The 14,661-nt window shown below is 32.3% G+C and overlaps 1 protein-coding gene across 11 annotated transcripts in view; it reads left to right on the forward strand.

Moving 5' to 3' along the window:
* The window catches only part of milt (trafficking kinesin-binding protein milt), a 43,121-nt gene that overhangs the window by 16,202 nt on the left and 12,258 nt on the right, over positions 1 to 14,661 (forward strand). For 5 of the 11 annotated variants that reach the window (XM_011299019.1, XM_011299021.1, XM_011299022.1 and 2 more), the window contains exon 2: positions 1,616 to 2,226. The exons of 2 other annotated variants lie outside the window; for them this stretch is intronic. In XM_011299019.1, the coding sequence (XP_011297321.1) occupies positions 1,770 to 2,226 (457 nt within the window). In that variant the 5' untranslated portion in view covers positions 1,616 to 1,769. Of the gene's footprint in view, positions 1 to 109; positions 1,065 to 1,286; positions 2,227 to 8,254; positions 8,558 to 12,234; positions 12,552 to 14,661 lie in introns of those variants that run through there. 4 more of the 11 variants (XM_011299026.1, XM_011299023.1, XM_011299029.1 and 1 more) reach the window with 4 other exon arrangements.

Genomic DNA, 14,661 nt, shown 5'->3' on the forward strand with positions numbered 1-14,661 from the left:
ATTGATTATATTTTTTCCGATTTATACTTTTGTTTCAATTTCTGTATTTTTTGCAAAAATTTGGAAACCTAATGTTATTACGAATAAAATAGTATTTCTGATTTCCAAGAGTGATTGACGAAAACTTTTTCATGATACGATTTCATTGAAGCAAAAACGCATTCCAATCATTTCCGCGGTCATTCAGATTTCAATAAAGATTCAGAGTTTTCGGCCGTAGATAATAATATGATGAAAACCCTAAAATTTACATGGATTCTTAATGAACGAATAGATTAAAAATTCTTTAGTATTTGCTTTTTTCGCTTGGACGAGGTGCTGTTGCCTCTGAATTGTACTCTAATGCACTGATTGCGTACTGCAAAGTTAAATAAATTTGATGGTGATTTTTTATCGATCACTGTCACCAATTTTTTCTTAATTACCGGAGCTCTATCCACATGATTTCAATTCTTCTGGGATTGAGACATGAAATAATGATCCAGATTCATACTTTCCTCTTTTTTTTTTAGAAAATAGCTGACAGCAGTACCTAGTAAATGAATGTAATCGTCGCCTTTCAAAAATTCAAATAGATTTAATAAAACTCGAGTTACTTAAAGTGCACATGTAGTAAAAGAGAGACAATTTCTCATCCGTTCAACCGTAGAACAAATCGCCATTAATTTTCAAGAGAGTGAAGCCTAACGGTTGACTCTTTTTCCATAAAATTTAATTCCTCTCTACATATTTATTTCTTTTATCAAAGTATTACGTGTTTTACTTCCATAATTTCGAGATTTAAGAATTGACCCACTTGGCACAATTATAAATTGAGTGAAGAGGATACTTATTCTTGATTCGCTCCACTTATTATCTAGTCAATTAACTCGGAAGACGGAAGCCAATTAATCGTTTTTATACATTCGAAAAAAAAACCCTTGACTCGGAGAAAAGTCGACGCAGACTACATCAGAATCAGAAAATTAATTCGCCTTGTTGTCGAAAAATAGAAAATTTCTCGTTTTTCCAACGCCATGAATTCATTTCCGTTGAGCGGAGAGATCAGAACTTGAATAACTTTGGTAACATTCATGACATTGAAATATGTGTAGATATCATAAAATTAGTCTTTATAAATAATTACTCGCCAGAAATCCAAAATTAAATTGATTGGTCTTGATTGACATGACTCTAGACTCCAGTTGATTGTCTGATTATTGAAATATATTTTTGAAAAATTGGTTGTATAAAAACCAGCGTTTAAAATATTTTTTGTTAATTTAGCATTTTTCCAAAAGTATAATAGCTATATAAGATATTGATATTGATTTCACTCGTCTTGCTATTTGATAACTAATTTTCGAATCAGTTATCCATATTAAAGCAAGGTATGTGACTAATAAATTGACTGATCGAACCAAAAGAATTCCCTGATTTCAAGTCTTACATCTCACAAAGTACCTTTTGCATTGGTCGTTGAATTATTTTTGTAATGGATGATTTCACAAGAAAATCGATATTTGCGCTTCAATCGTAGCAATAGTTATTGTTTAATTACCAAACAATGACTTAAATTACTTCTCCATTTCCTAGAAGGGTAGCTCAGTCCCTCATGTTTAGAATTTATTTGCAGTGGAAATCGGAATTTCATACTTTCTTCCTAAAACAAAGTGATTAACCGAAGAAAATTTCGCCTAGTGAAGTGTTAAAATAATAAAAATATGTGAAAATGACAGCGAAAGGTCAGGGATTTTAAACAAGGGCGGGTCCCCAATGTGAGGGATGACATGAAAAAACTGGAGCCCGATACGAAAGGATCGAGTTCCAGATCTGGAACAGAAAGATCAATTCTGACCGTTGGAGAATCATCATTCAATTCTTTGGCATTAGACGTGACAAATGCTGGTTTATCAGCCCCCTCGTCCTTGTACCTACGACAATCATCGTCTAGTCAGTGCAGTTCTCCTTCCAACATTCAGAGTCTCTCAGCTGGAACAAATGATCGTGCGGGCACTGATCAAGAATTATGGGAGGACATTGGAGTTGTTGAGTATCTTGAAAAAGGACTTGGGACCCCGGATGAAAATACTGAAGAGGAAAGAGTGGAGGCTCTGAGAGAACTCCTCGATGATGCTAACATCCATGAAGGTGATGGAGATGTGTCGGATTTCTTGTTTCACGTTGCGAGAACGAAACATGGAAAAGTATACATTCGTGTCATCAGGACTCTACTACTCAACAGAGGTAAATCATTCATGAAAATTATCATATCAATTTACCCGATTTGGATACATTGAAATTTAGAATGAGCACTGCTTGTCAAATCCGTTGCCCCAAAAGCGTCAACGTCAAGTTGATGACTTGCACATGGAAAAAGAGCCATAATAGAGAGAGCTATATCAATATCTTGTAAAAACGTCTCGTAAAAATTACTATAATTTAGGTAGTATTATTATGTTATAGTAATTATATTTACCATAGGGTATGCTAATACTCGATGGTAATGAACTCGATAGATGTAGTAAAAAAATACAATTTCGCATGGTAACGCCTCCTATGGTATATAAAGGACCCCATAATTGGTTGTTTGAGTTTACCATAAGTGCATGGGGATAATTACTATACAGCATTATATGGTAAATGATAATCAATATTTTGAAAAAGTTGGTCATCATAACATTTAAAACCAGCGATATCACGAAACTTTCTCCGAACTAATGTAGATATATTTTGATTAATGTAGATAGGGCCTACTGAGACTAGTATTATGCAATAAAGAAAATCAAAATTCGTACAGTAGGTTTTGAAATATTGAGAAAAAAACAAATTTTAAAAAGTCGATGTATCTCAGGAATTACTGAACCAACCGTTCCGAAATTGCGCGTCAAAATGAATGTTAGTCATACCTGTCATACGCTAAAAGTTCAGATTTTTAGTGATAACTTTAATTGTATTTATGTAGAATTTTCAAAAAATTAATCTTCAAAATTTTGAATTTTCCAGCAGGTATACAGAGACCTGATCTAAAAGCATCATTTTTTCGCTTTTCATAACATTCTGAAGAACTTGCAATAGAAATTAGAGAATCGGAAAATCAGTCAAATACAAGAGTTCCATTTAGAAGCAAAAGATGAGAAAATAATAGAACGACGAAGAGATAAAAAATAATTATTTCTAAAATACCGTGTGGCATTAACTTGAGTATAATAAACTATATAATTTTATGAAGATTGATATCTAACAGATTTAATAATTCGTTAAATAGAGAAAAAAATCTTATATAAATAACATTTTAAGTAAAAAAGTTTACTTATTTAATTTACAACTAAAAGTTCAAATCCATCCTTTGGGAACATTTCCTTCCATTTCCGGAACTATCTACATATGATAATAAATAATATTTAATTGCTTGGAGTGTGAGATTCAACCACTTTTGTTCATCCATATCAATTAAATAATAAATATTATTAAATAGATTGATAATGTCTGCCAGAAAAATATTCTTCTAGTTGTTGGGTAACAAGAATTATCTAATTTCGGGATTCTATTAAGAAATCTTCACTTATTGCAATTGATTATGGCCCGATGTACGGATACTAACATTTACGATATCCCCAATGATAAAGCGCCCCATAATAATTCGTAATGATTGCTGTAGCGAATAGTAATTTTTACTATAGTCGCATGAGCAACTATAGAGTCACTATAGAGCAATGTAATTTCTACTACTATAGACGGTAAAAATTACCATGGAGGTCAAGCTGAAAGCTTATTTACCATATCCTTATGGTAAATAATTTAAAGTAAAATCTCCTATATTATAGTAATCTCTACAATTGACTTTGCGCTATAATACTTATACGTAATCTGTTTCAAGCCTTGAAACCTTTGTAAATTACAGTAATACAAAATTATATAATCGCGTCATCTTGACCAAATATTTCGAAACGACCCTGTGTCGACGATTTTTATACAGGTCAGCAGTAATTTGATATCTGTGTAATTGTCGATCAAAGTTGAAGAAAAATCGTTTATTTGAATTGTTACTATGTTTAATAAATACCTCATTGTGCCATTGTTAATATTTTTAATGGAAATTAATCATTTTAAAAACGCGTGTGAGTCAAAAAGAAGTAATTTGATCAGGAGTGAACAACTCAACAGATTATCCTTATCTTAGGTACTTGCCCCACATATTTATTTTACTATCTCCACAATTTTTCAACTTGAGATGTTTTAAATGAGTTAAATAAACGCTTGAAATTGGAACAAAAGTATGTCGTCGCACATAAATTTCTGCCTTTTTCATTCTATCAATATTAAGGAAAATAAATTTTTAACTCGCGATATCTGCATTCCACTGATCGATTTCATAGTATAATTTCATATTTCGGTGTATTTATTGTACAGTGCCATGATTAATTCTTAATTTTAATGAATTTAGATAATCAAAGTGATTTATTAAAACATCGAGTTTATATACACCTTCTGAATAATTTCGAGTATTAAAATACTCACAGAATAAGTCTCTACAAGTTTTCAGATTGTAAAATCTTTATTCAAATTTCGGATTTGGATCCATTTTTTCGGTGAACATTTCTTTTTATATTCATATTGAAAATAATTCCTATTCCTCACTACCTATAGTTCCCTAGAATGTGACACGGATTGTGAAGTTAAAAGTTATTTAAATACACATTTGAAGTGAACCACTGTCTAGGAACATATTCTCATTTAAAATGAGACAAAAATTTAATAAAATTCAGTAAACGTATTTGTTTGCAAGCAAAAATAGTTGTTTTTATCAAATTAGATTTGAAGTAATCAAAAATATTTTTGAAGTATTCGCGGCTATTCACTGTTTCTTAACAAATATGTAAAAATAAGTAAACTAATAATAATACTGATAATAATAACAATAATAATAGATCCTTAATTACACAGTTATAGAAAATCAAAATGGATAAATTAATTATTTTATTTTATTACATGAATTTTTTGTGACTATTGCGAAGTTGAAAAATATTTTTCAAATCTAAATGAAAGAAAAAATAATAATTAGTTGAAGTTACCAAATAGGTTTATAATTTTTCCTCTCGTATACCCTTTCGCGTCTTTACGATTTGTTCCCTTCCCACCCCCCAAACCTCCTCTACCGCATTTGCCGAAGGGAGGGAAAAACCTCATTCGAGGGGAAAAACCTGCCCTGGTACAGTCGTCCTTTTGACAGGACTACCCGCTCGACAGTGAAACTGTGAGATTAGAGCGCTATAAATTTTAACCGCCGGTGCCCGGGATCGAACCCGGATCGTTGGCATGCTAGTCTAGTACTCTAACCGCACGGCCACTACCGTCGGTAAATATGTTTATAAATTGAATACTAATTTCAAATTCGATTTCGCCCAGAAAATATTCGAGCTATTCCAATCGTTATATTTTTTGTAAAAATTCGTTGTACTCGCTCTCTGAGTTTTAAGAATCAACCTATCAATTTAAAATTTGGCAGAAAATTTCTTATGACTACGATGTTTCCTATTGAAAATGGAGGGGTCGGAAAATTCGTTTAGCAGACATCGCCATTTTTCTTTTTGTTCGAAAAAATGGTTCCTAGAATAGCTACGGATCTACTAAGCTTACTACCAATTGTATTAGTAGAACTGAAAAATTATGAAAAACAACTAACGCCTAAAGGGTGACCTGTTTGTGTTGACTTAAAATTACTTGTTTTACCAAGGAAATTCTCAAAATCATAGGGAAGAGGGAAAAAATGATGTGCTATTAAATTTCGATTTGCAAAAACTATAAGACTTTTTTCATATGCGATTTATTGAGAGAACACTCATTATATCATTACAATTAGTGTTATCTACTGAACTAGATCAAACATCAATGACGCTCAGAGATTAAAATTAGTAGTGTAAATATTATTTGACTTGTTATTTTGATTTCTCACCGGGAATTATTGCACTTTATAATTTACACTTATTATTCTGCATGAGACAAACTGACTTCCAGCTTAAAAGAATGATTTGCTATCGTTTCCTTTTGTTTCACTCGCTTATAAAATTTCTGTGCCAATCCTCCAATTATTTCACGAATCTAAAGAAAACTATATGGAAATCGATCATACAAGAGAGCTACATTATAATCCAAGCTTTTTCAATTATGAAATAGTTTTCAACTTTATCGCTAAAATTAATTTCTTTGTTTTTCCATAGTATATCGATTTGTCTCGAGAATTTTGAGGTGAAAATTTGTTGAAATACTTTCGAACACAATATTTAGGGGAAAAGTAAAAAGAAAGACCAAAACTTCTGTGAATTCAAAATGTTTTAATTGAGATTGTGTCGCAATTGTTTAGGAATTTGATTAATGGAATACAGTTTTGATTGACTCTTCAGAACGGTTATCTATAAAATTGAAGGTTTGACGGTTGATTTTTTCCTTCATGGAAAGTAATTCCACGAATCATCTTTGCAATCTGCGATAGCCTGTACTTTCCCTGTACATTTCCTTACATACTTGTAAAAGCGGCGATTTGATAAAAAAAATTTCTAGCAATCAAGTGCGTACGATTTTCCAACTACCAGTTCCCACTCATGACCATAATGTTTATTACCCCAAATTTTTGGACAATTTCAGCGCATTCGAGAGATTAATCGAATTGATAATATTTCTTTTCGCCTGAATAATTTATCAAACTTAATAGTATAATCTCAATTTTCAAATGGCATTCAAAAGTGCGAGACAAAAAAGGCTGAAATTATACTTCTAGAATGTCTAATCGACGACTGAAAATCGATACTTGAATTGACCTCTACACCTAATAGCATGATTTATTACGGTTCATTTTATTACAGCAAAATTGAACAATTTCGAAAAAGATCAATAGCATTAACTCAACCAGAAATAACGTACTCAGAATCGGAAATAAAGGAAAGAAAAACAAGCAATTCAAATTCGCAGACCGATATGCAACGTTGGTCAAAAAAATTAGTAACACGAAAATCATGATTACCGGAAGAGAAGAGCACAAAGGTGAAAACTACACTAAAAAAAAATATCTTTTGCCCACAATATTTACTAATCACGAAAAATATATTTGGCATTACCAAATCTTAGGGGAGTATTTATATAGTGATTGCTGGATTTACTGGTGAGGAGAAAATATATTTGGAAAATGAAACATTGTTTCTCAATGTTTTTTCAATTTTTCCTAAAGCAAAAATTCAAGGTCAAAAGATTGTCTACAGACCTAATCTCCTGGGTTTATGGAGCTAGAATTGCCCACCATACCTTAGCAAAATTTCTTAGAGGAATCGGTGCCATTGCACCACCTGTCTGTAAATGCGGACACCAAGGCGAAACTATCAACCACATCCTGTGCCATACCCACTATGTGATGATTTCAGACAAATAATGTAATAGAAGTTCATAAAATAAAAAAGCCATATATGTAGGTGAAACAGAACTAGCTATCTCAAAGTAGCCAATAGTCCTTCAGTATTCCGTCAAAATGACTATATCCACAACTTCACTACCCATAGATCTTGAAAAATCTCCGTAAATAATAGAAATAAAATATATATATGTAACCAAATTTATGCAGTTTTTCACAAAAAATATTTTTTGTTTGAGATTTTTTTTTTCCATATCTGCAGCACTTTCAGCTCGAAATTGATTTAAATCATCGCCAAATCATGGCAGGCTGAAATTCCCATTAGATTCGAATGCAGCGGCTCTGAAAGTGTATGATCACAATTTAAAAAAAAAATTCATTCCTCCAACAATACGAGAGTTATCCTAGTAATTGGCCTTCCCATCAATAATAAAAAATACTCTTATTTTTTTTTAATTCTGGGAATTTTTCCGGATTTTTAGAACATGGCGTTTTTTACTAGTTTTCATCTTGAACAAACAAATACCTAATCATATGAAGAATCAAAAATTGGGAGTGCTTTTTTCAGTTAGCTAAATCCCATAAAAAATCTGAGGTGTCGATATTATGGGCTGGTCGAGTTGGCATGGAATGCCCCATATAAATATATAAGTATTAATATTCCATTTGTCCCCTGCGTAATTGTATTATCTCTGTCATAAGTTTTTGTCATAAAATATAACGTAATAACACGTGCCCGTAATAAGTAGAGGTGATGCTGATATTTTGAGTGATTCGAATATTCCCGCGTGAGTTGCATTATTTCCTTGATCCTGCAATTCAGTTCATGTTCCACAATGTTCCAGAATTCACTGACGTCATAACCAAGAAAAATGGTGGATTGATTCAGTGATTCAGTGCAAGTGAAAATGCCTCGTGACTCGGTTTAGCAATGACTCCAAGTACATCACTGAAATGAACTATTCAATTTGACAATTAATATAATTCAGTTTTGAAAGCCCATCCTCATCGTTATTTTCCCTGTCGTGCTCTAATCATTTAAAAATTTCAAACTGACGTTTAAACTCCGATAACAATCTGAATCGTGTGAGACACGTTGTGGAATACCTGAGAACAACAACGTAATGCACCTACGACGACATAATACCTAGAGTATAACGATCATCTTTTATATTGGTAAAACAAATAATTTACTGTGCTCTCCTCGATAATCCTCGATCGTACATCTTTTTTCAATGTCATAATCGCATGGAAAGTATTTAATTGAAAATTGATATTTGACAAATTTTTATTAGATTTGAACCTGATTGGTTCATTGTTTCAATTCACCGGAGGAAATTGACAGTGACAGCAAAACCTCTAACAGCTGACCATACTCTAATCGATGAAAGTTATACGATATTACGCAATTTCTATTCAAAGTGACATTTCTATTCAAATTCAAAAAGGACTAAAGGACTAAAGGACTTTCAATTACATTTTCCTCACCCGGAATAATGAGAATTGCATATGAAAATATTAAGTTCATTTTTCAAGGGATTAATTGATACACGAAGAAAATGTATTTGATGTTAGCATCTTTTATGGAAGTTTTCCTACTGATTTACTACACCGGGGACATTTACTACATTTATACTAGGGAGTAAATATATTTTCCGAAAGATATTTTTCCCTGGTGTATTTACATGGAGTAGATTTGTAAACTGTACGATACATAACAGACGGTAAAATTATTAGATTTCATTTTTATTGATAAATAAAACAGTAAATTCATCTAAGTTATTGTAAATGAAAATTCGTGAACTAACACTTCATTTCAATCCAAAAGGTTTTCTGAGCACGAAATCATCAAGAATTCATATTTATAATACTGAAATGGTAGAAAGATGATGCATATGTAAATATATGACTTCAGTGCACCTTTTCTAGTCTCCTAGACTGTTTTGAAATTCATGAAAATTATTTTCTGACCGTTTGTCTAGTCCCCTTCATTCAGAGGCTCTCCCTCCGAACTTTCCACAATTTTTCATTTCTAGCCTCAAGGTTATGTTCCACGCAAGGTCAAGTTCGTCAAGGTTACTTTCACCCAACTCTCAGTTTTTAAAAACTACGTATTTTGGAGGCATTATACCAAAAATTCGCTTTGCTGGTAAAATTTCGTATGAAGTTGCAGATCGTTCTTTGAGAAAAAAATTTAGTGAATTAAAAAAAAATTGTTTTGAAACCGACAAATGAAATTAATAAATAGTCGCAAGTACATATGTGATTGTAAGTGCTAAATATTGAATTGAATAAATTTTCTTAAAACAACTAATTGAAATTTGGCAGTTAATTTGAAAATTTAATTGTTTGCAAGAATTCAAATTTGGAATTAGGTTTCGTTAAAATATGCCTGTTGATGCATTCAATTTAGAAACACATTTGGTAACCTCAACTAATTATTTTCTTTTATATATTAAGATTGGGAAAATATTTTTGAATCTCCCAATAGTCGCAAGGAAATACAATTAATACAATTAAATAATTCAGTTTTCCGTTTTGATTTTGTATAACTACGAATAGTTATTTTTTTCAACAATATTTTTGATCGTTGTAAATATACATTCTATTCATATAGTTTACTACGTTCTACTAAGTTTTTTTCTCATGTTTGCAAATTCTGCAGAATGCCCTTTACGTCTTGTCTTTTTATTTTTTTAATGCAATTAATGTATGAGAGTCAGGTGAAATATAACGACAATGAATTCTGAATTGCAAAAACAGTAGAATTTTCTAACATCCTGATCTATCGGTAGTTATTTTAGTAACTCGACAAATTATATTTGAAATTTCCATAATTGTTCCACATCTCTTGACGTTATTAATTATTTCGAATACATTTGAAAGTGATGGCTGTATGTTTTCATATTCCTTCTGTTTATAGACCAGTAATGATATCATCGTAATTGTCATGTTACACACTTAGATGATCACATTATAAGTATTAATTAAACGGTCTGGAATATTGCGTTAGATTTAATACACCAATGTCAATGAAACTCAGAATAATTATTATTATAAATATGAATTCAATAATTATTTCTATCCATATTATAATTGTGCAAGAGACAAAATGGTTTCGAGTTTGAATGCCTATAAAGAGAAATTTAATTTCGCCTAATCATTTTTTAGATGAATTATTCAATAATACCCTCCATTCTGCCCAATATGACATAAATCATAAATTATAAATCATTTATAAATATATAAATTATATTATATTATATTATTATAATTATAAACATACGTATTTATAATGAATTTATAATTTATAAACTATAAATCCGGAACTTTTCAGATATAAAAAATCAACTGATGAAGTGGTTCTTAAGGTTGTATCTGTACAACGGGCAAGCTTAGAACACAATTTTTTCACGGTATATAGGCACTTGATTGATTGCATTGTACATGGATAGCTACAAAATGTCTATATATTTTTCGTATTAACTGTTTTCAATTATATAAATTTATGGATTTTCGATAATTATATCGCGTAAACCAAATGGTCAATTGATTTGATTTTTTTTTTCCGAATTCCCTCTCACGATATATATGCCATATTTTTTTATATTTCGATAACTGTTGAGCCGCTGATATTAAAAAAATTTTAATCCGGGAAACTCTATTTAAACACGTGTTAAATCAATCAAAAAGGTCAACCGCAAACGGAAGGGCTCATTTTGTAGCTAATTTTTTTAACTATTCGCCATAGCATTTTCAACGAAAACTGTCGAACAAAAATTCTACGATACAACAACCTTAATGAAACCCCCGCAACAAGCCGAAAAAATTAACATAAAATAACGCAATATTAAGATCCAAAAAGCTTGTCAACCCGTTTTTGTGATATGCATTACGTAATAAGAATTTTTATAGTAGTATTTTGCGTAGATATATTTCAAATAGCTAAGAAAAACAGCATTTTTATACTAGAATAGACTGAACGGCAAATTAATTTCGAATTGCATTCATAATGTCGCAATAAACGAAACATTATTTTCATTCTGTTTTCGTTTTTGCTACTGTTCTATTTTCCCTCATTAGTGTCTCTTAAAAATTGTTACGACTTTTCAAAAATCATTTTTTAAGTTACAAACATGAGTGTTTTTACGTTGAAAATTCAAAACATACAATACAGTTGGAGATGCATCAAGGCATTGAATCAGATATTTTTTCGGTTGTTCACAAATTCCAATTGTTTGGCGAAAGGTGTCCGGAGTTATTCATCCAGGAAAAAATATTCGGGACATAATCCCCTAAAAAAATGCTCCGCAAAATAATCTCCCGATCAAAATCCATCGGAAAATCCCCTAAAAAAAACAAATTTTTTCAAACAAAACAGATTTCGCTCTTCGTTATTTTGAATGGTATAATTAATCGAGCGCAATATATCTGTGAAAAGGTTTATTCGGTGATTACAGTAGTTGTGTATTTTTCGTGAATAATTGGTTGATTAACAGCTCCGTTACCAAAATTCTTTTTTGTCGTACTTCATGTGTGCGAGGAATTGCGTATCCTATTTTCTGTTTTTTTTTCAACTCTTGATGCAGTTAGTCCGGTGGTTTTCTTTACTGTATTATTGATTGTGATTGTTACTTTTGAACTGGGAATACACAGCATTCCGGTTGATAATGGAGTAAAAGTTTCGACGCTTCTATTTTCTCATTTCGTTCGTGGTCATTTTTGGGGAAATTTTTGGAGGGATTTTGTCCGGGAGATTTTTGTCTGGGACCAATAACTCCTAGAACCTGTGAGGAACACCACCAAATGCGTTGAATATTCAACAGCTTTCATCGGCCCTGGTTGGGTCGGGGCGTTTCCACGGTGGATCAAAATCCAGAACCTCGTACGTTTATAACTCCGGAGCCAGGGGCATCATCTAGTCATGATTTGAGCAGCAATTGTTCAAATCATGATGATGATCCATACGAATACGATGAAGAAATACCAAAACCAATAGAAGATGTCTTTGAGGGACACGTGAATGGTTCACCGAGAGATGATAATCATCAGACATCCGGAGGTTCATCAACGGGTGTCACGCCGTGCTGGGGATGTAGGGGTTGCAGTCCAGGAACACCTCTGTTTCTCCTTGGATCACCAGCAGAAGCTCCATGCACATGCATCTCTTGTCAGTAATTTATTATTTGAAAGTAAAAAATAAGAAGACAAAACTATTACTCTATGTTGCTTTACAGTGAGCACCAGCACATGTGATGGCATTTGTTCTTGTCTATATTCCAGATATTTATTTATTAACATAAAGCTAGTAGGTATCCAAAGAGTGTTCACTTTATTTTCCGTCATACCTACACGGAAAGTTCGATTTTCTGCCTACATGCGCCGAAAGTGAGCATTCTAACCTCACTTCGTTCGGTTAGAAACGTCACTTTCGCCGCATTTCGACAGAAAAATCGTATGCAACCCTCGGGAGGATAATCAGACAAGCATTTCCTCCCTAGGTGAGCAATATACTAATTAACAATGATGTATTTTTCGGCAATAATTAATTGTTTTTCGAAGACTTGCGCCTGCTCCGAGCAATTCTTTAACTGTGTCAAAAGATGAAAATTGGAAAACTTTGAAACATTCGGACATTTTTTCATGAGCTCGTTTTGAGCGTGAAGATTAAGTAATTTGTCAACTCTTTGTCATTCATTTTGGAATAGCCGGAAACTCTTAAAGATCCATTCTTCCCCACTTACAGCTTGAATACCGCTAGTCAGAAATCAATCAACTCCCAGACCAAACCGTTAACCGAGGGGCTACTCACTCCCGAATGGAGTGACACCACGACTTCATTTTGAAGTCGACTTCAAATGAATTCAGTAATAACTTCGGTAATTGCAAGGGAGACATTATTTCAGTGACTTCAAGCTTCAGAATCAATGACTTCATTTGATTTAAATTTTGTAGTCAACGACTGCAGTTAAAAATAAGTCATCGAAATCACAACAAATATAATTCGAGAGAATAATGAGACAATTATTGTAATTAAGCTCTTTATTAACACACTCGTTGGGTTTTTGTTTTGGACGTAATGCCCGAGGCTCGTCGATTTTGCGACGTTTAGGCAAATGAGTCAAGGTCCGGAAAAATGTTGGTAGAGAGGGGTTTTGTTCTGTTCTGCTAGGCATTTAAAGAGATTTTTTTTTCGGTACTAAATTCAACATATACCTGTATTCAAGAACAAGCGATATATCATTCCACTGACTGCAAGCGATTTTAGTGACTTCAATTGATTTCGGAAATGACTTCAAAATCTACGTTGTCAATTAAAATCTCCTCATTTCACTGACTTCGTATGATTTCAGTGACTTCTGTTGATTTCTAATCGACTTCAAATTGATTTCACCATGGATTGACACCATGACTTCAAGAGGGGGTAGCCCCTGGCCGTTAACCGTTAATCAAAGGAGCAATACAGGAGCGACTTTGTCTTGAAATTTGAATCGCTGAGAGATTAGAGAATACAAGCACATTGCGATTATTCACCTTTCACTGTATTCCAAAAAAACTTACATCGTCCATGACTATTTTTTATTCACCTTATCAATATTTTATTCACAATAAACCTCAATAAATTCAAGAAGCATGATTACTCATTAAATGTCATGTTTCATATTTTATTTCAACCGTGGAATAATAATGGGGGGATATTCCAGCCGAGCATCACTGATTATTTTGTAAATATATTTCTTAAAAATGATAAACTGCCAGAAATGTATTAAGATAATTACGAGAGAGATGTGAGTAATCAATACATTCCAATTTTTCTTCTGTTAGCCGATGTGCTTCAGACATATTTATGAAATGATCTATATAAAATTTAATTAGTCCAACAAATCCGAAAATCTTTGCTAATTGCGCATTCTTTTTTACAATCACTGATTTTCATTCTGAATAACAATTGAAAATTTCTGTATCAGACCATTAGACTGAAAGAAAAAGATATTTTTGTTAAGAGTTCATTTATTTGAGAGAAGTATGTATTTTTTATAAATCGTATTTCTTCAGCTGAGTCATGTTCACTCGAGGCTTCAATAATAACAATTATATGATTCACTGATCGCATGTGACCTTGGGCCGACTCTTCTGATTATTATTATTGTTGAATGCCGCGGTTTCCTACTATAAGAAATTTGATGACACTTGTATAAGTTAATATTAATAATTATCGAAAGAGTTAATGAAAGGTCATATCTAACCGAAACATCTTTTAGAGCAATTTTTTTTAATGA

This window comes from Fopius arisanus, unplaced genomic scaffold (genome assembly GCF_000806365.1).
Source record: "Fopius arisanus strain USDA-PBARC FA_bdor unplaced genomic scaffold, ASM80636v1 scaffold00012, whole genome shotgun sequence".
NCBI classification, from domain to species: Eukaryota; Metazoa; Arthropoda; class Insecta; order Hymenoptera; family Braconidae; genus Fopius; species Fopius arisanus.